The sequence below is a fragment of the Thamnophis sirtalis genome, unplaced genomic scaffold, assembly GCF_051295495.1.
Source record: "Thamnophis sirtalis isolate CommonGarterSnake01/CBP01778 unplaced genomic scaffold, rThaSir2_p1.2 scaffold_5, whole genome shotgun sequence".
Lineage (NCBI taxonomy): Eukaryota > Metazoa > Chordata > Lepidosauria > Squamata > Natricidae > Thamnophis > Thamnophis sirtalis.
In genome coordinates this window covers 114,107,103-114,133,928 of record NW_028261385.1, presented here as the reverse complement: position 1 = coordinate 114,133,928, position 26,826 = coordinate 114,107,103, and the positions used below count along the sequence as shown (strand labels likewise).

The 26,826-nt window shown below is 40.2% G+C and overlaps 1 protein-coding gene across 1 annotated transcript in view; it reads left to right on the top strand.

Moving 5' to 3' along the window:
• The first annotated feature begins 3,962 nt into the window (after nucleotides 1-3,962).
• The window catches only part of LOC148045571 (lanosterol synthase-like), a 43,474-nt gene continuing 20,610 nt past the window's right edge, over nucleotides 3,963-26,826 (top strand). Inside the window, exons 1-12 of the mRNA XM_087716629.1 lie at nucleotides 3,963-4,084; nucleotides 7,325-7,493; nucleotides 8,796-8,934; nucleotides 10,643-10,751; nucleotides 12,984-13,105; nucleotides 15,884-15,980; nucleotides 16,897-17,032; nucleotides 20,914-21,022; nucleotides 21,972-22,090; nucleotides 22,982-23,079; nucleotides 24,735-24,762; nucleotides 26,584-26,640. Of these exons, the coding sequence (XP_087572755.1) occupies nucleotides 4,074-4,084; nucleotides 7,325-7,493; nucleotides 8,796-8,934; nucleotides 10,643-10,751; nucleotides 12,984-13,105; nucleotides 15,884-15,980; nucleotides 16,897-17,032; nucleotides 20,914-21,022; nucleotides 21,972-22,090; nucleotides 22,982-23,079; nucleotides 24,735-24,762; nucleotides 26,584-26,640 (1,194 nt within the window). The 5' untranslated portion in view covers nucleotides 3,963-4,073. The remainder of the gene's footprint in view (nucleotides 4,085-7,324; nucleotides 7,494-8,795; nucleotides 8,935-10,642; nucleotides 10,752-12,983; nucleotides 13,106-15,883; nucleotides 15,981-16,896; nucleotides 17,033-20,913; nucleotides 21,023-21,971; nucleotides 22,091-22,981; nucleotides 23,080-24,734; nucleotides 24,763-26,583; nucleotides 26,641-26,826) is intronic.

The window sequence follows — 26,826 nt, the reverse complement described above, 5'->3', positions numbered from 1 at the left end:
CTGTGACTCATTCCTTAGAAAGTTTTCCTTTGTGGATGCCAGCTAAGCCTTCCACACTTTGGAATCATGTGGTTGTTAAATGAACCTCACTTCCCCCATTGATTATTTATTTGAAGCCAGTTGGGAAAGTAACAAATGGTGATCACATGACCCTTGGACAGTGCAACTGTCATAAATGCATGCCAGTTGTTAAGAAGTTGAATTTTGATCACGTGTCCATGGGGATGCTGATTCAGTCGTAAGTGTGAAAGTTATAAGTCACTTTTTTCAGTGCCATTGTAATTTTGAATGGTCACTAAACAAATGGTTTAAGACTCCCTGTAGTCCAGATATCTCCACCAAGAGGCAGCACAGCAGAACCTGGCCCATAGCTTCTGTTTCTCCCTGACTTATATTTTAGAGGTGTTGCTAAATTGGCTGTTGAAAAGAGCAGGTGGAAGGGCATTACAGTGGGATAATCTAATTTATTTATTAAATGTACTTATGAAATGTATGTGACACTCATCTCACTGTAAAAGTAAGTCTTACAGCATAATAAAAAGATAATACAAAACAATTTTAAAAGTAAGAAAGATTAAATACAGATAAAAAACCAAGAGGACATATTATATGGTGGGGATATTCTCTCTGCATAGTCAGCCCCAGCATTAAGCACCCTTATTGGAGCCCTAGGCCAGCCAACAGAGCCAGGTTTTAAGGCTCTTCTGGGAGGCCAGGAATATGGGGCTAACCTTACCTTCAATGGAGGAATCTGCCAAATGTCGGGAGCCACAACAGAGAAGGCTCTTCTCCTAGATTCTGCCAAAGAAATTATTGCACATGGGAACTCGGTTTGCTGTGGCCTAGAGGTGGAGTTGTAAGCTGTCTTAAAGGACTATTTGTTATATTCTAAAACATTGGGATAAAAATACACCTATGCTTAGTAAGAAAGCTTTTCCAGAGGCAGTGGGATACTACTGAGAATGTCAATCTTCTGGTCTCAGTCAACTCATACCACCAATTACTTTCAAGTTGGGTGATTGGTGCATCCTTTTGCTTTTGCTTTTTTTGTTTAGTGTATGGCACGTGTTAGCCAGGGATCACTGAAGCGGCTGCCTGCCTCTGTGAAAGGATTGTTTTCGGGCGGTGTTATCTTACCCGCAGGATGCCAGGATGCCAGTAGACAATCGGGGGAGGCTCCTTTCCTGTCCCTACATGGTTTTTTGCTCATGGGAATCGAGCTGCCAAGCTGCCGACTTCAGCAGAGTGCAGGCTCAGCGTCTTACCATGAAAACAATGTCACTTAATATTATACTATTATTAACCCCTTAACAATCAAGCTCATGAAGAACTAGGCAAACGAATCCATCATGTAGAACTAGAAAGTTTTGAAATATATAGTTAAAACAAGTAGGACAACATGAATGGGGCATCCAGCAATTTGATATATGTCAAAATGCTCTATTTGAGGGAATGCACTAAAACAAGTTTCCAACTTATATTTTTACTGTGTAATAAATAACTATATTCACACCAAATCTGAAGACTTTATTTCCTCAAACTATGATCCACAGGCTAAATCTGACCTGCCATTTGTTTTTATACAGCCCATGAGCCATGAATGAACAGGCAAGTGGGTGGCAGATTATCAGTGCCATATTTCAGCCAAGGGCCGTGGATGCGTGAATATCCTAGGTGGCCATAAAGGCCTATCAGCCATAAAGGCCTGACAGGCTGGCACTGTCCAATGGCTACTGTGCTGTTTGGCCTGCAGTCTTGCCATCTTATACCTGCAAAGACAGAGGTAGGATCATCAGGCCCTTGATCAAAAGAATTTCCCGAATCCTAGTTTAGACCAGTTATGTTGCATAGTATGTTCTATTCAACATGCAAAGTGAAGCAGGACAATTTTCTGTCACAGAATGATTCTCCCACAGAACGATGCTCTGATCTGACGAAATATATTTCAGCAAAACAACCTGAAACATATCCCAGTAAAATAAGCTTGTCAACTCATGAGTAGAAATCATAACTGCAGCAAGGGAATGTTCCACTTAAATCTTTCTTTTTGGCCAAACATCATTTCAGGGGAAAAAATACCAAAAAAAAATCTGTTTCTGAGATATTGAGACCAGCCAAATTGATCAGTCAATATTTTTAATATTATACCCAAAATTTTGGATGGAATCACAACTAGCAGATAGGAGTTTGTTAGCAGCTATCTTTCAAAAGGCAGTTTTGAAGGAAGAAAAGATTCAAAATGTTCAAACTCTGCCTTAAACTCACTTATAAATGAGGCTAGAAGTTCCTATTGCAGTTAGTGTAATTCTTACTTTTGGGACTTCCTCCTGTTGTGAAAGTATAGGCAGTCCTCATCTTACATCCATTTGTTTACTGACCATTTGAAATTACAACACTACTGAAAAGTGACAATCAGTACTCAACTATTGCAGCATCCCAGAGTGACATGATCAACATTTAGGAGCTTGGCAATTAGCATATTTTTATGAGGGTTGGAGCGTTGGGGTGTTTGTGTCACATGATTATATTTGCTACTTTCCCAGCCAGCTTCCAAGAAGCAAAATCAACGGAGTAAATTGCATATGCTTAATGACCATGAGTCACTTAACTGCTTAACAACCATGGCAGAAAAGGTCATAAACTTGCACAACTCACTTAACAACCACTTTGATTAACAGTGGAAATTCTGGTCCCAATTGTGGTCATAAGTCAAGGACCACATATGTACTGATATGTCTTTTCAGTTCAACTTTATGGAAAGAAATGGGTACTCTTATTCAACAAATGTTCTTGGCATATAATTTGACATCTATGTGATATGGTGAACAATCTGCCTCATTACCATCAACATACAGAATTATTGGATGTCTACAATGGCTTCCTTTAAATAGAAAAGGCTGTCAGTTTCATCAATAGGAAACAACATTCAGAATGCAGAATTTAAGATCTAACATTACAGTTCAGGATTCATTTAAGGGTTTCGTGTTTGCACAAACACTGCAGCAGCTAGTCCTCGGCCTACTGGTGCTAATTGAACATCTCAGCAATAATGACCAACTTTGTTAGAGATGAATCAGCCAAGCCTCTTTATTTAGCAAAAGCAAATAGTAAGTTCGTTAGATGACATTACGGGCTAATTTCAGTAACTCAAACTGTTTCAATCGTTAACTGCCTCCCTCCAACCACAATCTGTCACAGTTAGGCATAATCCAAGAACATGTTTGGTTTGCTGTGAAGCTGTAAATCACTTTAAATTCTACAGAGATCCCCAGCATGATGCAATTTTTCACCGGAAGATTTCCACCTGGTGTTAATGCCCTACAACTATATATATATATATATATCTGAGAGTTACATTGGTTTGGCTGGCTTGAAAGAAGTTTTGCCTCACACCCTGCAAAGGGCTGTAGCCCCAACACATTATTTTTGCACTTAATTTGGAAGCGTCCCTTCTGTGCTCTTTGCGGCTTTCTTCCCATCCCCATTTTCTTGTCACTGATCTGAGCCAGACTCGCTTCCTTCGCATGGAAGCTCTGCAGCAGTCCACATTTAAGCTCTAAGGAGGAAAACCAGATCAAAGCGCGGAAGGGCTGGCGCCCCTCGGCTTTAAATTTTCAATGGTGAAAGCGCCGGAATTTGACTTGCTGAGTCCCTGCATTTCTTTGGATCCTCTCGCTTGCTCCGTTAAAGCTACCAGCGCCTGTTATTGTTCCACATCCAATAACTCGTTTTTCTGTGACTACTCCCTGCAAAAGTTTCTCCTTTCCCATAGGAGACCAACAGCAAGCTTTACTTGGAAACTGACTCCGCCTTCAATTGTACCTAAACTCTCGTGATTGGCTCGTACTTTCATCAGTTCAAATCGGGATGTTTCCAATAGCTTCTTGGGAATTGTAGTCCTCAAGAAGGAACTGCTTTGGGCCACGATTCACCCAAAATACTTCATATCCCAGCGTGCCGCTGAAACAGTCGAGCTGTGAGGTGTGTGATAAGTCCAGCCTTGGCTGTACTTTATTTTATGCCGGTCCTTATGCTACTGCCTGCAGGCTTCAACCTTAGCTCAGAGTGACAGGATGGATGGAACGTGAGTATTTTGGCATCTCTCCTATTTTAGGATTCTTCCAGAGCTTTCTGGTCGTTTTAGTTTTAGCTTTGTTTGGAAAAATCACTAGGATGCTTTACTTGTGGCGATGCAAAAAGAAAAAGAGAAAAGAATGAAAAGTCCAGGACGTAATTGGTGATTAAAAAATGCCACATTTTCCCATGGTCTGAGAAGGGATTTGAATCTTCTGTGATCATCTACCCGTTAATTTTTTTGACAAAATGGGAATAATTAAAAACATATTTGTACTATGTATATATGATGTGATACATACATTATTGCTCTATGCTCTTTCTCTGTTAAACAATTTAAATCACACAGAGGCTGTTTGTGGTTTGGTTGTCCTTTTGTTTCACAAAAAAGGTTAATTTTGATAATATTTCATATTATCTAGTCATCAAATTCATTTTTGTATTTTATACATCTTTTTCTTCTTCTTCTGTATTATATTTGTTTTTTGTTTGTTTTGTTTTATTAAACATTTATATGCCGCCCTTTTCCCTGAGGGGACTCAGGGCGGCTTACAATAATAGGGGAGGGGAGTGCAGGACAAAACACAAAAAGAAAATGTGAGTAAAAATAATAAGCGGTAAAACACAACATTCACTCAACATTCGGGGGGGGGGGGGCGAGAGTAAAGTCTTATCCCCAGGCCTGACGGGATAGCCAGATCTTGAGGGATGTGCGGAAGGCCTGGAAGGTGGTGAGGGTGCGGATCTCCACGGGGAGATTGTTCCATAGCGTCGGAGCTGCAACTGAGAAGGCTCTCCTCCGCGTAGTCGCCAGTCGGCACTGACTGGCGGATGGAATTCGGAGGAGGCCTACTCTATGCGATCTGATGGGACGAAGGGTGGTAATCGGCAGAAGGCGGTCTCTCAAATAGCCAGATCCACTACCATGGAGCGCTTTATGAATGGTAAGTAGGACCTTGAAGTGCACCCGGAGATCAACAGGTAGCCAGCGCAGCTCACAGAGGATCGGTGTTATGTGGGCGAACCGTGGTGCGCCCCCAATCACTCGCGCGGCCGCATTCTGGACTAGCTGAAGTCGCCGGATGCTCTTCAAGGGCAGCCCCATGTAGAGCACATTGCAGTATTCCAGCCTAGAGATCACAAGGGCTCGAGTGACTGTTGTGAGGGCCTCCCGGTTCAGGTAGGGCCGCAACTGGCGCACCAGGCGAACCTGGGCAAATGCCCCCCTGGTCACAGCTGACAAGTGATGGTCGAAATTCAGCTGTGGGTCCAGGAGGACTCCCAAGTTGCGGACCCTGTCTGAGGGGTATAAATTTTGACCCCCCAGCCTGAGTGATGGAACGTTGGCCAAATTGTTGGGAGGAAATCACAACAGCCACTCGGTTTTGTCCGGGTTGAGTACCAGTTTGTTAGCTCTCATCCAGTCTTTAACAGCCTCAAGACCCCGGTTCATCACGTCCACCGCTTCATTGAGTTGGCACGGGGCGGACAGATACAACTGTGTATCGTCCGCGTACTGATGGTATTTTATCCCGTGCCTCCGAATGATCTCGCCCAACGGTTTCATGTATATGTTAAATAGTAGGGAGGATAAGACCGAACCCTGCGGCACCCCATAAGTTAGGGGCCTCGGGGACGATCTCTGCCCCCCCACCAACACTGACTGCGACCTGTCCGAGAGGTAGGAGGAGAACCACTGCAGAACAGTGCCGCCCACCCCCACCTCCCGCAGTCGTCGCAGAAGGATACCATGGTCGATGGTATCGAAAGCCGCTTCTACTATATCATAGAAAAACTTGAATTGGTTTGCAATAGCCATAAACCTTTTATAGATTAAACATAGTAAAATTGACAAATCCCATATAAATAGTAGAATAAAAAGATACATGGTAAAAATAATCCCTTAAAATAGAGGTGCCGAGGGAGTTAGTGACCAAAGAAGGCTGATGTAAAAAGGCTAGTTTGGTAAGAATGCCTGCAGCACATCAGCTTGGAGCCTGGATTCTTGCCACTCTGAGCTCAGAAAACATCAAGACCCAACAATTTAACCTTATTCTCATATATTCTCAGCTATTGGAAAGCAAATCATTCTCAAATATGTAAAAAGGTCACCAATGCAGCTCTTTAAATAGCAGTCCCAGAGAAAAGCCGTTTGAGGGGAATTTGATGTCAACAGATATGTTTCTTTGGTTTATCTATTTGAAGGATTTAGAACTTTGTCCAAAAATAGAAGCCCTTTTAAATTAAATTAAAACATTGTAACTTTTCCCACATCATCTGTTGAAATTGACACAATCCCCTGTATCACACCATCAGAAGGTGTGCAAGTAATTACTGGTGCATTTTTACTCTTAAGAGTTTGAGTATATTAGCTGAGTACAATAGTCCTCAACTTACAATCACAATTGACCTCAATATTTCTTGTTAAGTGAGAAATTTGTTAAGTGAATTTTGTCCCATTTTATGACCAGTTGTTAAGTGAATCACAGAAGATGATAAGTCAATAACCTGGTTGTTAATTGGATGTGGCTTCCCTATTGATTTTGCTTGTCAGAAGGTTGCAAAAGATGATCATATGACCTTGGGACAATAAATGAACTGTTGTAAGTCAAGGACTACCTATATAAATATTGAACTAAGCCAAAGCACATTGAATTACCATTAGATGAATAGCCCATAATTGGCTGTTTGCATATCATGGTATGATTAATAGAAGAGATGCAAATGCTGAGAAGCAGGAATGGGGCTGAACCCTCCACAAACCAAGCAGCTTCACATTGGAAGCATACAGGGAGAAACAGTAGATGTTTTATTTCCTGATTTAATTTTTTATTGGATTTTGAGATTACACATTTAAACAGATATAGACTAACAGAAAATTGGAAGGGACCTTGGAGGTATTCTAAAGCTCAGGCAGAAAACCCTATATCATTTTAGACAAATGGTTGTCCAGTTTTTTCTTAAAAACTACCACTGTTGGAGCATTCATAACTTCTGGAAAAAAGCTGTTCTACTGATTAATTGTTCTGTTTTACTTATCCAATGGGTTTATTTCCTTACATTTTCTATTACATGTGGCTGTAGCGAGTTTTATTTTATCCACAGTTAATCCATAGTTTAGTTTTAAGCTGGAATCCTAAAAAACAAGTTTCAGACACTGCTTGGATCCTAATGCTTGGACATTTTTCATTTGCAATGCTAGGATGAAGGCTTTACCTAGGGTCTCTCTTTTGCTTTTCACCCCTGTTAGATATTTACGGAGAAGAGGAGGCCCATATAAGACAGAACCAGCCACAGACTTAACCCGCTGGCGTTTGAGTTATGAAGAAGGTCGGCAGCGGTGGCGATATCTAGCAGATGGCGAGGGTGTGGAGCGGGAGCAGACTGCACTGGAGGCTCATTCTCTAGGGCTGGACACAGTAAGTGACTGATGCTGTTGTGAATATGAGATAGGAGGGGGATGGACAGCTTGCAAAACTCTCAGCAATTTCTTTCAAGTTCAGTCTTTAGAGAGCAGGACAGCTTGTCTGTTGCAAAATATTTCTGTACTCTAGCAGACATGGAAGAGAGCAAATTCATAGTGCATCTTTGGGTCATGTGAGGCACTGTGAATATCTGTGGAGCTCTACTGTTAACATGAGTATCCAGGAATTGTCCCACGACGCACATTGTCTTTGCAAAAGGGAAAATGGTAATGGTGGGAGAGCGCATCATATTTCTGGGGAACTTGTCTGTTATTACTTAATTTCTTTTGGAAAAGGCCAAATATGGTGAAACCGATTTGCTTGACAAAAACCTCTGAAAGGACAAAACTATAAGAAGATGTGATGGATTCAGATGGTTTATGTACACATCTCAGTGCTGGCCCTCTGTAAATTGGAGAAAGGATGCAAAAGCGATCTACAGCTCTCTTTTTAGAAAGATACCATCTGAAATACATGACTTATACTGCAGATTTCAACTTTTATTTCTAGTCTTCTGTAATTAGGAATATTACTTTCCAGTATATACAAGAGAGTGCTTGAAGAAGGCTCATATTCCATATATTTCTCTTACCAATATATTTCAGTGTTTCAGGCATCAGTGTGTTGGATCTGGGTCCAGAAGAAATATTCAACAGATTCTCACAAGGTGAAAGAGGATACTGCCCTTTAGGAAGCATACAGATACTGGCTGGTTCCATAAAACAATAGATGAAATGAAATCAGGGCTAGATAACCTGTGGTTTATCATACAGTAGGATTGGTCTAGTGCTTAAGGCATCAGGCTAGAAAGTGTGAAACTGAGTTCTAGTCCTGCATTAGCCATTAAAGCCTAGTGGATTACCTCGAGCCAAGCATCCTCTCTCCACCCAGCTCACCTCACGGGGTTGTTGTAGGGAAAATAGGAGGAGGAAGGTGTTCTGAATATGTTCAATCATTTGTAAAAACTAATAAACAAAGAACAAGTAAGCAAATTCACTATAAATCTTTTCTGGCTGGTATCAGAACTGTTTTTGGTTTGCCTAGGGAGCAAATCCAAGGTCAGCTGCTATCCTTTCTGTTGTACCAGAATCTGGGAGAGAGAGCAGTTAAGTACCCCTCCATACGTTGTACTGCTTGAATAAAGCAGAAGACTTCAGTGAACATCTTTATACATATGCCAGTTCCCTTTAGACTTTTATGGACCTACAGTCTGGTCATTTATATTACTTTCTGGTTCCAATTCTTTCTCTTTTGCAGACTAAAATCTTCCCAATCTTGCCTACAGCCTGTACTGCAGAAGAGGCAGCGCTAAATGGGATGAAATTTTTTGCAGGCCTCCAAGCAGAGGATGGTCATTGGGCTGAGGATTATGGAGGACCTCTCTTTCTGTTGCCAGGTATTATTACAAGAAAGGTCCCAGTAGCTCCTTCTCACAGATGGTCATGCATTGGCAAAAAATCTACTAAGCTACATTGGTTGTAGCTACTTCAGAATTAATTACCATATTTCTCAGAGTATAAAACGCACCAAAGTATAAGACGCACCAAGGTTTTGAAGAGGCAAATTTAAAAAAAAGTAGGTAGGTAGATAGAGAGAGAGGAAGAGAGAGAAATACAGTAAGTAGGTAGGGAGAGAGAGAGAATAGGTAGGTAGGTAGGTAGGTGGATAAAGGAGGAGGGGGAGGGAGAGAGAAATACAGTAGGTAGGTAGGAAGAGTGTGTGTGTGTGTAGGTAGGTAGGTAGAAGGATAGAGAGAGAAATAGAGAAATACAGTAGGTAGGGGGAGAGAGTAGGTAGGTAAGTAGATAGATAGATAGATAGAGAGGGAGGGAGAAATACAGTAGGTAGGGAGAGAGAGAAAGTGTAGGTAGGTAGGTAGAGGGATAGAGAGAGAGAAATAGAAAGAGAGAGAGAAATACAGTAGGTAGGTAGGGAGAGAGTAGGTAGGTAGATAGATAGAGGGATAGAGAGAGATAGGGAGGGAGAAATATAGTAGGTAGGGATAGAGTAGGTAGGTAGATAAAGGGATAGAGAAATATAGAGAGAGATAGAAATACAGTAGGCAGGTAGGGGGAGAGTGAGTGAGTGTAGGTAGGTAGGTAGAGGGATAGAGAAATAGAAAGAGAAAGAGATAAATAGAGTGAAATACAGTAGATAGGTAGGGAGAGAGAGTAGGTAGGAAGGTAGGTAGATAGAGGGAGAGAGAGGGAGAAATACAGTAGGTAGGTAGGAAGAGAGAGAGTAGGTAGGTAGGTAGATGTTTCCAGGTGTATTTATCCATGTGCTGGAGAAAGAAATCAGTGACAATCTGCAGTACCTAAGACTTGTTTCTGCTGGCACAGCACTTGATCAATGTAATTTTCATCAATCAGTTAAAGAGCTTTCCAAAAGGGAAAAAAAAAAGTTTTTCACTATGGAAACCTCCCAAAAACAGTCGGTTTTTCATGAAAATGGGCCCTTTTTAAAAAATAAAAGGCATGAATAGCCTTGCGGGGGGGCTTGCAGAGTGCTCCTGGGGGGAGGCTGGGAGGGCAAAAATCAGCAAAAATGACCCGTTTTTTCACAAAAACAGGCCCGTTTTTTGTCAAAAAACTGCTTATGGAGGCTTATAGAGTGCTGCTGGGAGGGGGGGGGAGAAAACCACCCATTTTTTGCTTATTTCTGCCCTCCCCAGCCCCCAAGAGCTCTCTGAAAGCCTCCATAAGGGTATGCACAGCCATTTTGGTGAAGGGATGGGACTTCAGGAGGCAAAAAATGCTGTATTCGATGTATAAGATGCACCCAGATTTTCAGCCTGTTTTTTTGAGGAAAAAAAGTGCGTCTTATACTCTGAAAAATACGGTAAATGTTTCTCTACATGCTACCAATTACTGACTAATAGTTTAAAAGGAATAGATAACTAGAACAAATTGGCTCATGACAGTGGTGAGTTTAAAAGACAGGTCTGTCTCCAGGCCTCTTGGAATCTTTTAAGTCTAAGCATTCCAATCATTGGATTTCAGCAGAAGCTCAGAGACCATTCATTATTTCAACAGCTTGTTGCTGCCTGAAAAGGCTTTCCATCCTTAACTGCATTTTTCTACCTTCTGGTCTTTTTCCAACAGGACTTCTGATTGTGTGCCATGTTGCTAAGATTCCACTAACAGAAGAAAGTAGGAAGGAGATGGTGCGTTACTTGCGTTCAGTGCAACTCCCAGATGGAGGATGGGGCCTGTGAGTAAAGCTCAAAAGCCATTGCTTCAGAAGGACTTTCGCTATTTCATTACCAGTGGTGGTGGCAGTAGCACTAGCAACATTTCAGTTCTCCTCAGCCTAAATAGAGATGTCCCTGATTGTTTTTTTCAATTGTAAATATGTGACAGCCACTCCTTTTTCCAGCTGGCAGATGCCATCCTGGTTCAGAAGGGACTGATATGCCGCTCTTGGTGTGGGCAGTGTGAATTCATAAGCATATTACACAGTGGCATATCATACATGTTTGAACCAAAGGAATAAAAAGGCAAAAGCTCTTATTGCTGATGGGCATCAATACCTAGCCAATTACTTCAGGAGCAAATGGTTGGGATTCCTAAGGAGAAGATGATACCTGTTTCAGGAATTGACCAAGAGTGTTTAGTGCCTTAAGAAATCAGTAAGAAATCTACATTACTTTGCATTTTGAAAGGGTAGTAGAAATTTGTTATCTTGCAAAAATCTACTATTTCAGTGAAATATTTTATGAAACCTTGGAGAATCTTTCTCAGTCTTGGCATACTGCAACCATCATAAATATAAGTCAGTTGCCAAACATCTGAATTTTGATCATGTGACCACAGGGAAACTGCAATAGTCATAAGTGTGAAAAATGGTTATAAGTCACTTTTTGCAGTTCTTCTGTAACTTTGAACGATTACTAAACAAATGGTTGTTAGCTGAGAATTATCTGTATAGTTATTTCTAACATTTTTCTATCTCTAGGAAATATACAAGACATCAACTTGAACCAAAAAAGCTTGTGCATAATCTGTGCTTTTTATCCCTTACCTCCTTCCCTGCCAGTACTTTGTTTTATCCAATTTATCTGCTATTGCAATGGCCTGTAGCTTACTCTGTTTTGTATCTTATATATGTCTTTTGTCATGTTGACTAATTTTTATTAATTTGGGGGCTCCGACATAGTTCACACCTGTGTTTATTAATAACATTTGTCCTGTCATAATCCACACTAATTTAAATATAAGCATAGATTTCTCTTTACATAAAACACTACTTTCTTAATAACTGTTCAGTAATTCTAGCGTCACGATTGACAGATTTTTTATGAAGCCAAGAGGGGATAGACTGGACAATTATTTGACTGGGATAGCATAAGGCTTCTGCCTTGAGCAGAGGGTTGGACTAGAAGACTTCTGAGGTTCCTTCCATCATTATGATTTTATTACCAAAATAGTATAAAATAAAAGCAGAGGGAATAACTTTGGTAGGAAAAAAAGTGGGAGAATGGGGGAAGGGCTTAGAACAGACAGTGGCTTTGTTTGGAATAGGTGGAAATTCTGTTGCTTAGTCCTATTTATGCTTCTTAAACCCCACAACGTTTGAAAACTCAGCAAATGAAAATGATATGAATTTCAGGAAGACTTCTTAATGCTAGTTTAATGTGTAGTGTTGAAAACTATAAAAATAACTTCCAGACAAATTCACAGCAGATCAATTAAGGTGGAGTTACTTTAAAATGTTTCCTACCCACCTATGGGCTGGGAACTCCTGGCTGGTTCCTGCAGTTGTTTCCAATGCTTCTTCTAACAGATACATTAATTGTAGCTATAGATAGTGAAATGTCCAGACTTCTTTGTTTTCTTTTTAAAGCTATCCTTCCTATAGTTATATTTCTTGGAAAGAAATGTTAGATTTATTGCATTGTTAAAATGCGCTAATAGCTTCCTTTCACAAATGAGGTTGAGGAATGACTTTCTGTCTAAAAGACATTGTCTTCTGTCTTCCACATTGTCTAGAAGGTGGAATGTTTAATTAATAGAAGAGAGAAAGAAACTCAAAACAGCCCAGATAACACCATATTCCTAATGTTTATATGGCTTGGATGAATAGGAAACAAATCCATAGAATTGTTATCACTAGTGCTCATTAAGCTTTGCTGCTCTGATTTATCATTTGAAAGCTAAGGGATTACAGTATTAATTTTTCCTATTTCTGGTGAATTGATTCTGCAAGCAAACTGTAATTCTACCTAATCTCAATCTGCAGCATTATATTTCTCTCTTATGCATTTAAAATAAAACTCTAAAATATAGCCATTGTTAGTCAAGTTGTAATAAAATTACTCCATGCTCTTTTATTTTGCCTTCGTTGGTTTAATCAGTTCTTAAAAATTCACAGAACTTGAAGTACAGTTGGGTTTTCTTGTGTGAACCCATCTACCTAACACTTTTCTTGTTTGTTGTCTGTTAGACACATTGAGGACTTGTCTAAGGTATTTTCTACTGCTCTGAACTACACGGCCATGCGTATTCTTGGAGTCAGCGCTGATGATCCAGATTTAGTGAAGGCTCGAAATAACCTCCATAGCAAAGGTGAATGACCAGCTGGAGCCTGGAAATAAATGTGGCTTTTATTTTTCATTTTACCATCATTTGATGCCTTTGGAAAAAAGGACTCTCTGCTTACAGAATAATTATGGTTTATGTGTTTATGGATTAAGTTGATTTCATCTCTTAGTGACCATATTGGTACACTGTCTTTAGAAATATTTATCCCTATTCTGGCCCTTCAGGTCTTCCTGTCTTCAGTGTCTTTATTAGTGTCAATACCACTTCTTGTCATTTGTAACATCTTTCTGAAACTCTTTATTAGGTTGCTTTCTGAGATCTTTTCTTATATTTACTTTAATTTCTGTTTTCTTTTTGGCAATTTCCACTTCTTATTCTGACATCTAGTGTTCTTTATTCTATTTTTGGCAGTCTTTTTTCACATTTATTCTTAACAATTTCTCTGATATTATTCCTCATTTCCTCTGATCCTCTGTCAAATTAGGTTCAGGGCTTCCAAGCAATTCCTGACAAGCTCCTTGAAAATGGTGGATATATGCTCAAGATTGGATCATGGAAACAAGTTGGCTTTGTTCTTATGCTTTAGGTTAGTTTGGAACTTGTACAGGAACAGTTCATGATCTGTTCCATAGTGAGTGTCTGGCCACATTTTTGCTCTTGTAGCTGAGTCTTCCACATGCTTCTGCCAATAGCATAGTTATTTTCATTTTTGTATTCATCAGTGAAGTAATTAGCTTGCCAGAAACTGATACATTGTTCTGTTCTTGAAGGAGAAGGACTGGCAGAACTTGGAGGCAAGTCAAAAGAGGAATCAGCCTAGAGTGTTTAAATAATCACAAACAGACTAAATCCAGTTTGTCTTGAATTCCGTTGACTTTATCTAGTGCCAAAATAGTGCTAAAGTTTAGTTCAGTAAATTCCTGTGCATAAGCATGAATTGTAATATATCAGTTTAATTGGAACTTCATGTGTGCTCCTGTCTTTCATGCCTGACCATTCCAGTTCAGTTTCCTAAGCCGTATAGTCCAACTATATTTTCTTCATCATGATTTCCACCATTGACATTCCAATCTCCAAATAGCACATTTTGTTTGCATATTCTACTGATTTCACGTTAAACTGGATCATAAAACTTGTCCATAAAATTGGACAACTTGATCCAAACCCCGGACCATAAAATTTCCTCTTTTTCTGCATCAGTGGTTGGAGAATATACTTGGATAACCTTCATATTAAAAGGTTGTACAGGAAGTGTAATGGCTAATATTTGATCATTGCTACATTATGCCCAAATACTACTTTCACTAGATCCTTCCTGATTATGAAAAAAAATGCAATTTCTTTGTTTTTGTGTCCTGAGTAGTAAACAGCATGGTCAACTGGCTGAAAATATCCAGTTGGCATTCATTTTAATTTGCTGATGCCAAAGACTTAAACATGTAGCAAATACATTTCCTATTTCATTGTTTTGAGCTTTCCCATGTTCAGGAGGACTTGAGGGGGAATATTACATTTTTACTTTAGATTTTTCAGTGCATTCTTGATTCTCGGTGATCATGTTTGTTGTTATGAAAATCTAGGAGAAGAAAAAAAGATCAGCTTGATGCCAACCTGCCTCCTTTTCTAAACATCTAGCTAAGAGGTTCCTCTGGTTTTCAGATGATATTCTCAGCTTGATTGAAGCTGCTCAGTAATTAACATGCCTAATGCTGTTCATTGATTAATAGTTTGCTATTTGCAGGAAATGGGAATGATTATGTGACCACTTGTGAATTAAATATTACTTACATTGTTCAATTTTCCTAGTGTAATGGCTCCACTCCTAACTTGAGAAAGTAAAGACTCTTGAAACTGATTATTTCAAACGGAACCTTTAATCAAGCAGTATGGAAACCATTAGAAGCAAAGCAGCACCTAAAAACCTTTAGGCCATGCAAATGGGATTAAGCTGATAATGACCCCTCCCCTTTGTCAGAATGCAGATTCTGACCAATATACAAGTGTGAAGATGCTTCCTTAACTCTTCTGCCCTGGGAGTCAATAAAGCACACATTCCCATGGCTATCTGTAGTTAGACATCAAAGTTATATATCCTACATGGCTACCATAAACATCCCTCGAGAGATGTTGGGACCTTCAGTCTCCCGGTGACAGGAAACCAGTTGTAAAGTTGTAAAACTCAGTTGTTTCAGATGTAGCTAATGATTTAACTCGGAGGCTCCCCTCCTCCCAATTGAATGGCAGTATCACTTTTAGGGATCTGATACCTAGGAAGTCTTTAAGTAGGAAGCACCATCTCTTTTTTCCTAAGAGTTCCCTATTTTACTTAGCCTTGTGAGTAGATTTGTTCTTCTGGTCTGCTCCAAGTCCAGTGAATAGTAGGTATTTGTATTAGTTCTATGGGAGGTAAAAAGTTACTCATTAGCTCTTCTTGCTTTCTCTCTGACTGAATAAATTGAAGCCACTCTTTTACTTTTTGTTTTCTACTGTATGTTGTACATTTTCCTGGCCAGAAACTTCAGGAGATATGAAAATCCTATCTGTAAAGAGTGACTCATAAAAACTGTTGTTATGAACAGGGCTAATGGAAAAAGAGGAAGGATGAGGCCAGACTATTTGGTAGCAGTGTCTTTTTGGGACTGAGAAGGCAAGACACACCACATAAGCAGAGGGAAAAAGGAGAACCATAGCTCTTAAATAGATCATTTCTCCCCTTTCTTTTCCTCTGTAATAACTATGAACTGTTTATGTTTTATAAAGTTGTCAGCTGTTTTGATATTATTCTGTTTTGGAATTCTTCAGGTGGTGCTGTAGGAGTCGTTTCCTGGGGTAAACTTTGGCTGGCTGTCTTGAATGTCTACAGTTGGGAAGGAATGAATACGTTGCTTCCTGAGATGTGGTGTGTAAATCATCATCAAGAAAATTATACCCAGCTTCTGTCTGTGTTCGTTATATGGATGGATGCACTTGACCCAAAAAATTCCCAACCCTGTTTACCATCCCCCCTTCCAAGATACAAAGGTTTCTTAGAATTTGCACCTGCTGTTTGCAAGTCAGTTAATTTCCTATTCATTCAGATCAGTTTATTATCTTTCAACCCATGTTCCAGATTATCCCCCCTATCTCCTTCCAAAACAGACCACTTGTAAAATGGTGAAAATTTATTTATGAGGTAAGCTTCATAATGAATTCTTAGTTGTATTTTCATGGTGAGACTGAAGAAGTCACATTATTAATGGAATCTGTTTCAGTATTTAGTATAAGAGCATTTTGGGATTTTTCCCCTCATATTGGCTCTTGAATGTCCTCTAAATGCTTGTTTTACTTTCTCTTCTGTTTTCTTTTCTACAAGCTGAGGAGGAATTTCCTATATTTACTTTTAAAAATTCACCTCAATGTTTAAGATTAGAATCTAATATCCCCTCCCCACAGGAAGGAGTGTATGGTGCTTTAAGCACTACCAAATGGCTCTCTAAACTTGTCTACTTAAAAGTAAAAAGGGTCACTATATCACAGTTTTCATCTAAGACCAAAAGAGTACAACCTGATTCCAGTATTTTTGATACTGTCCCCAAAGGTGAAATTATTTACATACTGGACAACTTCATGAAGACTCTTTGAGGTCTGATAGTTGCTAGAGATGGGCATGCCAGTGGCTAATTTTTCAAAGCCTACTGGATGAAGTGTGTTTAAGCAGCCACTCCATGTTTTGTTGTCATGATCTTTTTGCATTTCCTTCAGTCAAGTTGTTACATTGTCTTTGCAGGCAACCGTCCACTGTTACGAGCTTTTCCCTTCTTTCCACTTCACAATAGGTTGTTTCCTTCATGGATGCCAGCTAACCCTTCCACACTTTGGTGTCACTGCCGCCAGGTTTACCTGCCAATGGCCTACTGCTATGCTGTCCGCCTCACTGCAGAAGAAGATGAACTTATCTTGAGCCTTCGACAGGTAGTTGCCAAAGCATAACTTTCCTATTAGTCCAATGACTTTCAATTTCAATGGAATCTCTGATCTTGTTTAAGATGCAGGGTTGGGCCAATTTTCAGTTTCCCAGTCCCCAAAGGATTCCAAAATTGAAATGTAGGAAAATGCCTTTTGATCCCCCCCACTCTTTTGCGCTCTATCTATCTATCTATCTATCTATCTATCTATCTATCTATCTATCTATCTATCTATCTATCTATCAATCAATCTATCTATCTATCTATCTATCTATCTATCTATCTATCTATCTATCTATCTATCTATCTATCTATCTAAGGTGTACATGCTTCAAAAATTATTTCGAAGCGGTATTATGAAATGCATCGGATTAAGGCATCATTTTAAAGCAGCTACATTTTTCAGGCTTCCACACATTCAGCTCATTAAAGCACCCCTGTATTTAATGCTGCTTTAAGGAGATGGGCCAATTTTCAGTTTCCCAGTCCCCAAAGGATTCCAAAATTGAAATATAGGAAAATGCCTTTTGACGCCCCTCCCCTTTTTTTGCTCGCTCTCTCTCTCTCTCTCTCTCTCTCTCTCTCTCTCTCTCTCTCTCTCTCTCTCTCTCTCTCTCTCTCTCTCTCTCTCTCTCTCTCTCTCTCTCTCTATCTATCTATCTATCTATCTATCTATATATATATATATATATATATATATATATATATATATATATATATATATATATATATATATATATATATATGTTATATTTATGCTGATAAATAAATAAAGGGAGACTAGATCTATTTCAAGCTATTTAGCTCTCATCAGCTAGCCACACCCTTGTTGGGAATCGAACCTGTGCTCTATTGCCTCTTAGGCAGATGTGATAACCATTGAGCTACACAGCTCGACTCCTTATCAGCCAGCCAGGGTGAGAGATATATATTTAAAGTCACATTAAAGTCACATTAACCATTGTAGCTCAATAGTTAACACATCTGCCTAAGAGGCAATAGAGCACAGTTTCGATTCCCAACAAGGGTGTGGCTAGCTGATGAGAGCTAAATAGCTTGAAATAGATCTATACTAGTCTCCCTTTATTTATTTATCAGCATAAATATAACAAATGTAACAAAAAGGCAACAGTAAAAAAAATATTGGGTTTCTGTCTGGGTGGTCTCTTGTGACGAGCCGAAGACAGAGAGTGGAAGTGTGACCTTCCTCCCATATTTGGGCATACCAGGGGTTGTGACTTTAAATATATACCTCTCACCCTGGCTGGCTGATAAGGAGTCGAGCTGTGTAGCTCAAAACTGAAATATAGGAAAATGCCTTTTGACCCCCACCCCCTCCCCAACTTCTCTCTCTCTCTCTCTCTCTCTCTCTCTCTCTCTCTCTCTCTCTCTCTCTCCCTCCCTCCCTCCCTCCCTCCCTCCCTCCCTCCCTCTCTCTCTCTCTCTGTGTATATGTATATATATAAAACCAATTTAGAAGAGGTGTACATGGTTCAAAAATTATTTCAAAGCGGTATTATGAAATGCATGGGATTAAGGCATCATTTTAAAGCAGCTACTTTTTCAGGCTTCCACACATTCAGCTTATTAAAGCACCCCTGTATTTAGTGATGCTTTAAAGAGAAGCTGTGCTTGTGCTCTTTCATATTCCAAAACATCTTTCCAAATAGTTTTCAAAGAATGCACAGCCTTACTATTTAAGCTTGTAATTCTCTGTTCATAAAATAGAATAAAACCTCTGAAAATTGACCCAAGGGACTGAATGAAAGTGGCATACTGAACAACTGTACTGATATGTACACATGCCTCATTTTACTTTACAGAAACACACATAATGAAAACATAATAAAATCATTCATGCAATACTGCATCATACAAAATCAATACATTTATGTATGTATTATTTTCTCATGAAAAAAAGAGTCAATTTTAGTCTGTTTCTTATTCATGTTATGAAGGTAAGTGGAGAAAGCACGCTGAATGCTGGCCATACCACTCACTATATCTAGGCAATTTTCCATGGCAAATAACTGTAATTGCATTATCAAATGACTGACCTCATCTTCTTTTGGAATATCTGCAGTTTTATGGTCCTTATTTAATTCTTTTGCTTCATCAGTTGCTTCCAGCAGTTTCCCAATGGGTTGTACCTCAGTCAGTACTGATTGGAAAATTGCTTCTGAATCAGGGTCAGGGATTTGCTTCTGCAGACGAACCATAGGTTTGGATCTTAGCATTGACCCACTGCAGAAGCTGGGCTCAGTAGTGCATTTACAGTAGAATGTTTTGATTATGCCTTGTCAAGAGGTTGAAGTTTTGATGTAGTGTTTGGAGGCAAATTTTTCAGTTTGTAGGATGATTCACTTGGGGATGGCTAGGACAATTGTCCACTACAAGAAGAATGGGCCATTTCTTCTTCTTCATTTCTCAGTCAATACCACTTATTCCCTCCTCAAATAGGGCATCAGTCATCCATGTAGGTTTGTTAAGATTTCCAGGTGACAGGAAGGTCTTTGGGCTGCAGGTTCTTGAATGTGGATGGCTTTGCCAATTTACTGATCACCAAAGGTTTTTGCTTCTCTCCGGTTAAGTCAGTGCACAGCAGAACTGTGACTCATTCCTTAGAAAGTTTTCCTTTGTGGATGCCAGCTAACCCTTCCACACTTTGGAATCATGTGGTTGTTAAATGAACCTCACTTCCCCCATTGACTATTTCTTTGAAGCCAGCTGGGAAAGTAACAAATGGTGATCACATGACCCTTGGACAGTGCAACTGTCATAAATACATGCCAGTTGTTAAGAAGTTGAATTTTGATCACGTGACCATGGGGATGCTGATTCAGTCGTAAGTGTGAAAGTTATAAGTCACTTTTTTCAGTGCCATTGTAATTTTGAATGGTCACTAAACAAATGGTTTAAGACTCCCTGTAGTCCAGATATCTCCACCAAAAGGCAGCACAGCAGGACCTGGCCCATAGCTTCTGTTTCTCCCTGACTTATATTTTAGAGGTGTTGCTAAATTGGCTGTTGAAAAGAGCAGGTGGAAGGGCATTACAGTGGGATAATCTAATTTATTTATTAAATGTACTTATGAAACATATGTGACACTCATCTCACTGTAAAAGTAAGTCTGGATGACTTACAGCATAATAAAAAGATAATACAAAACAATTTTAAAAGTAAGAAAGATTAAATACAGATAAAAAAACCAAGAGGACATATGACATGGTGGGGATATTCTCTCTGCATAGTCAGCCCCAGCATTAAGCACCCTTATTGGAGCCCTAGGCCAGCCAACAGAGCCAGGTTTTAAGACTCTTCTGGGAGGCCAGGAATATGGGGCCAACCTTACCTTCAATGGAAGAATCTGCCAAATGTTGGGAGCCACAACAGAGAAGGCTCTTCTCCTAGATTCTGCCAAAGAAATTATTGCACATGGGAACTCGGTTTGCTGTGGCCTAGAGGTGGAGCTCTCGTCTCACAATCAGGAGGTTGTGAGTTCGATCCTAGGTAGAAGCAGATGTAGGGTCTCCTGCTTGGTCAGGAGGTTGGACTAGATGGCCTGCAAGGTCCCTTCCAACTTTGTTAATCTGTTAAAGGCTCTTCTCTTGGAGTGAGTGGGACTAGTCCAGCCCCCTACTCAAACAGGAAACTATAACATTTCAGACAAATGGTTGTCCAATCTCTTTTAGGATACAATATTAAATAAATATTGGGCAGGCACAATTGTTTTTTTCTGGTCTCATGGTGGAATCTCTCTAAAGGCCTTTTGGAAGTCAGCGCTTCTGGCATGTTCCTTAAGTAACAGTTTTGTCTGTTCAAAACCCACTGAGATTTCTTGTGGATCTTCAAATGCTAATTCTTTATTCTTCTGGGTTTCTTTTGTAGGAACTCTACGTACAAGACTACGACAGTATTGACTGGCCAGCACAAAAAAATAATATTGCTTCTGGGGATTTATACACACCACATAGTTGGCTACTGACCGTGATCTATGGTATGTAAACCTGCTTCTTGCCGAAGGGCCTCCCTCATTTGTTCTTGCTAGATTCCATTTTACTGCAGAATAAAAAACGCTGCCAAGGAAACATCTTTGTAATTCCAAAAGGATCCTCAGAATATAAGGAAGATAAGCCTAAGAGGTGTTTTTCCTAACATTTCATTGTATCTAATGGTTCCCCAAAATGACAGTGATAGTAACAGATATATTATTCTCCTATCTGACAGCACCCTCCTTAGTCACTCGCATACCCTTGCACATCCTCTCCCATGGCAGCAGCCATCCCAAATCCCACTGGATTTGTGCCACTCCTTCCTGACCACCTGTTCACTCCCTTACTCATCCACACACTCCCTCTCTCTCTCTCTACCACCTGGCAGCAGCCACTTATCTACCTGCCTTGGGAGCACCTGGGACTTGCAACTTTCTGCTGGTTTCCCCACTGATCTTGATTAATGGAAGTTGGCAGGAAGTTGCAAGGAAGTACTCACTTAAAAATCCATGATCCTTGTTTAACAACCGCAATAGGGACCACAGGGATTGCTATTGCTAAGTGATGTAGTCATGTGATTTAGACTTTATGATCACATCGCTTTGCAATATAAATTTCAGTCCCAATTGCCATCATTTCCTGAAGATTACCTATACATTTAACAGGAAATGGCAAAACTATAAACGAAAGCCTTCGTTGGGGGGCTGGTGAATGAAGATTAAGAAAGGTGTAAAAACTAGACATGGTTTGCCTGGAGCAATATGTTAAATGGAAATAAGATGTGTTTCCCAGTTGCAGCTTGAATTACGATGGAAACATATGCTGGGTTGATTGTGCAAATTGTTTGTGCAAATCATATGCAAATTGATTGAATACAGTTTCTGTTGTATTTGCTTCTGATTTTTCAGAAGGTAAACTGAGTCTTCCATAGGTCTCTTTCTGCTTCTATTCCAGCAATAGCCAATATCTATGAGCAATTTCACATCAAAAAATTGAGACAGCGAGCCGTGGAGGAATTATATGATCATATCAAGGCTGATGACCAATTTACCAAGTTCATCAGCATTGGCTCTGTAAGTAATTTTTAAGTATCAATTAACTCAATAACACTGTATTGTATCATAAATTGCTCTGCAGAAAATCAGTGGCACCCTTGTTTGTGGTATCCTTGGGGCTCTCTGAGCTTGGGCTGTGTTTTTTGTTTTTGTTCGCAACCAAGTTTCATTACTCAACAAGTACCATCATGAGTGCTGGGGAGTGCAGGGTTTGTTCCCTGTTTATATTCAGCAGCTTGCCCTGCCAGTATTGGTGGGGGTGGGGTTTTCTCCTTGGTTGCAGAACTGAACCAGGCAGTTATAGAGGTGCAGATGACAGACTCAATAATTCCTCTGTAGAACTGTATCAGCAGCTCCTTGGGCAGTTTGAGCTTGTTGAGTTGGCGCAAGAAGAAGATTCTTTGCTGTGCTTTTTTGATGACGTTTTTGATGTTAGGTGTCCATTTTAGGTCTTGAGATATGATAGAACCTAGAAATTTGAAGGGCTCTACGGTTGATACTGTGTTGTCTAGTACTGTAAGAGGTGGTAGTATGGTAGGGTTTCTCCTAAAGTCTGTTTCTATGGTTTTGAGTGTGTTCAGTTCCAGGTTGTTCTGGTCGCACTACAAGGCTAGTTGTTCAACCTCTCATCTGTATGTGGTTTCATCATTGTCTTGAATGAGACCAATCACTGTTGTATCATCTGCAAACTTCAGTAGTTTGCTCAGTAGTTAATATTCCTTTGATTTTTATGAAAAAGGTTGTACTTTTAAATATTTCTCATCTGTGTCTACAGTTAAACAGAAGATACTGGTTTTCTCAGGAGTTTCTGAAATGATGAAGAGCTACATTTGTGAAGAGCACAGCTATTAGTCTCAGATGACTTTAGACTTTAGGAGGAAAATAATAGTTTTTTCTTTGCCTTTGTAGATATCTAAAACAATTAACATGCTCGTACGCTGGCATGTCGAAGGAGAGAAGTCTCCCGCATTCCAGGGACATGTTTCTAGAATCTCGGACTATCTCTGGTAAGGGTTTGTTGAAATCCAAACTTGTCCAGCAAACTTTGTTAACCTGGAATCTTCCTGATATGTTGAACTATAGAATTAGCTATTCTGGTTAGGTATTTTGGGAGTTGACTTTGCAAAGTGTAAATTCTAGTCTGGTGCAACACAGCTAAAAGATACCATGTTATGAAAGCTGTTATGTAGTTTGAAAGTGCAAAGTAGGCTCTTAAATACTGCCTACTATCCTTTAGAAGATACCATATGTACTCCAAAATACATTTAGAAAGTAATTCCAGAATATAGATGGATTATCTAAGGTTATACAGGTAGTCCTCGACTTACAACCACTTGTTTAGTGACCCTATGTGTCACTAAAAGTGATCTACAACCAGTCCTCATGCTTATACTTCATAACATCCCCACATGATTAAAATTTGGACACTTGGCAACTGGCATGTATTTATGACAGTTACATCATCCCAGGGTCACGTGGTCGCTATTTGTGACCTTCCCAGCCAGCTTCCAACAAGCAAAGTCAATGGAAGAAGCTGATTCATGTAAGGATCTCTTGATTCACTTCACAATTGCAGTGATTTACTTAACATCCATGGCAAAAAGATCATAAAATCTGGCATGACTTACCTAGCAACCATCTTGCTTAGCAATGGAAATTGTGGCTCCAGTTGGATTTGCTTGTGGCTGAACAGTCAGAGTTTCCATCTCCAGTGGACAGGCCAGATCCCACACCACATTTACCCACTGACAATAAGAAATGCACAGTGATGATGCCTCAGACCAATGTTGATGAGAGTTCTGAGTGACCAGTATACCCAACAGCAGTCAAACACTGGTTGCCCCAGTAAGTGGCGAGAAGAGCCCAGCGGCCTCCGTGAGGTCAGAGAAGCTCTTGGTACAAAGAGAGCCAGTCTGCACAAGAGGGCCAGTCTTCAACCATAATAGCAGATGCTCGCAACCACCTGATAGACTAAATCTGTAGAAAGTGTTGGTACTGGTTCTCATCTGAACTTTTACAATGTTGTGCGTTGTTAATATGAAAAGAGGAAGATGTTACAGATGTTATGTCTGCCTTGTGTGCAGCTTTATTCCTCTCTAGCATTCATCTCTATTGTTTTGTGATGCATTTCCTGCCATTCTAGGATTTACCTCTATCTGCTCTTGTGAGACCCTTCCTGTTCCTGGTGTGTGTGTAAATATAATTTCTTAATGAGGGCTTGTATAGTGTTTTTAACTGCATTTTATTAAACTACTTGAAACAGTTGTAAGTCAAAGACTATGTATTGTAGGGGAGAGATATCCTGAGATGAGAAGTACACATTAAAGTTCCAGGTAGAAAATCTTACAAAGTCATTTTTTCCCCTTCCATTTGTGTTGTGACTCACCCCTCTAGGAAATCCCTGCAGAGTTTTAGCGATAGGCCAATAAGTATAAGGGTGGGTCATCTAGCCTGCCTGCCTCCTTCCTCACATCCAGTCCTAATTTAGCCATTGTCTCTTATTCAAAAGGCCTTTCCAGGAATGACTAGAAGACCAATGTTCATGCTACTCATGGCTCACTGTTTATGATATATAAATATGTTTATGATAGTGAAACTTACAGGTCCCTTACCTGTTTCTTCTTTGCCATGCCTCTCATGCTTGCTTTTGCTTTTCTTGCAGGCTGGGTCTGGATGGCATGAAGATGCAGGTAATCATTCCTGGCATGTTTTTATTTTGCTGAGGTCTGAACCCGTCTCACCGGGTAATGACTACTGCAGACTCTGCCAAGAGCTCTGCTTAAAATTAACAGTAACAATAGTAATTTATTAATTTTTTTGTCATCTTGCTACTATCAACTTTGAGTGACTCATAACAATAAAAATGTACAATAAAATCAATTTTAAAAAGATGGCAAGCATGATGAAGTGAAGGGTCCTTCAAGTCAAAGACCTGAGTGAAAAGCCAAGTCTTCCTAGCTCTTTCAAACAATAGCAGAGTGGGGGCCGTTTGGATCTTGGTGGAATCTGTTCCCAGAGGGCAGGTGCTGCCCCTGGGAAGATCTAATTCTAGAATCCCAATAGATGTCATTGTTTAATCCAAGGAACCTACACCATGCCAACCCTGCAGGAACAAATCTGCCAGACAAAAGCGAGGAGGGACAGGCAATCCCTGGAGCAAGCAAGCCCTATGCCAAGTAGTGCTTTTGTCCATCACCGTCAAGGCCATTAGAAGAGCAGTAGCACCACCTAGATGTCCGGCGAGCTCTCCAAATCTACATAAACCAGACATCAGAATTTAGAAAGACGGAACATCTTTTTGTCTCTTTCCAATCTTCCTCCCTGGTGCAAAAGGTATCAGTCACTACAATGGGCAGATGGGTTAGAAAGTGCATCACTGCGGCCTATTCATCTAATCAGGAGCCGATCCCTCAAGGAATCACGGCACATTCAACCAGGAGTTCGGCCACCAGGAGTTCGGCCACCACTATGGTGTGGAGTACGCAGGCTTCCCTGGGAGAGATCTGCAGGGCAGTTGCATGGGCACTCTCTTCGCCCTTTATTCGTAATTATAAATTAGACAAGTTCGCTTCGGTGGACGCTGCCTTTGGCTGTAGAGTTCTACAAGCAGTGCATGCTGACAGGTAGACCTACAGTCTCCTCCCTCTCAACGGGGACTAGCTTGGGTATGTCCCATACATGGTTGCTATCTCCACCTCTATTGAGAAAGGGCATTGGTACTTACCTGATACGCCTCTTCTAATAGAGTGGAGATAGCATCCAGCCCCGCCCTGCACGGAGACTGTTTACCCATCAAGAACTGGGGAGGTGATTGATCAGTTGGTCTATGTTGGTTTTTTTATTGGTGTTTTTGGTCAGGATCTGAGTTGAATCGTTCACTAAAGTTCATCTTTGGATAACACGAGGAGTCTTTTTCTTCATCGTAAGCTGGGTGGAGTCACTCACAGGGACGGGTTATATAGGTGATTAATTAATTAGTAATCAGACTCAGTCCAATCAGAGAACGGACAGTGTTAATCCATACATGGATGCTATCTCCACTCTATTAGAAGCGGTGTATCAGGTAAGTACCAACACCTTTTTTTGTTGCCCCATGTCTGGCAAGGGATACATTTAAAAAGTAATTCCTAAATAGCAAAGGACTATCGACGTTTTTATTGCAGGAGAGAGAAATTGTCTTGAAGAGTACAGTAAGGTTCCAGATAGAAGGTATTGGTGCTAGAACAGGGTGTCTAACGCAGCCCACAGGCCACATCTATCACGTGTTAGCCCCATTTTCACCCGGTTTAGTGAAGGGGGGAAAAAGTCCTGATATATCACATGAAAACGCCGTGATGAAGCGAGTTTGACACCCCTGTGCTACAGGAAAGGTTCCTGGAAGAGTATCCCTTAGCATACTGTCCTCTTGGAAGGGAGACCAGCTGCAATTGATTTTATGTAGTCTGCTGGCTGAAAGAGTATGCATGATGTATATTTCAAAAAGCGTCATTTCAAACTATCTTCTCTTTTAGGTCACCAATGGATCACAGGTTTGGGATACAGCATTTGCTGTCCAAGCTTTTCTGGAGGTAACAGCTTTTCACAAGTTTTTCTTGTTAATTTTAATGAACTTTGTGGAATAGTTAACTAGCTGCACTTTCCTATATCATAATTTAAATAAGAAATCTGCCCCAAAGCAGCTCTTTCAGCTTCAAATTGCAATTGTGAGAGAAAAACAAAACAAATGAAATTACATCACTTTCTACTCTATCTAT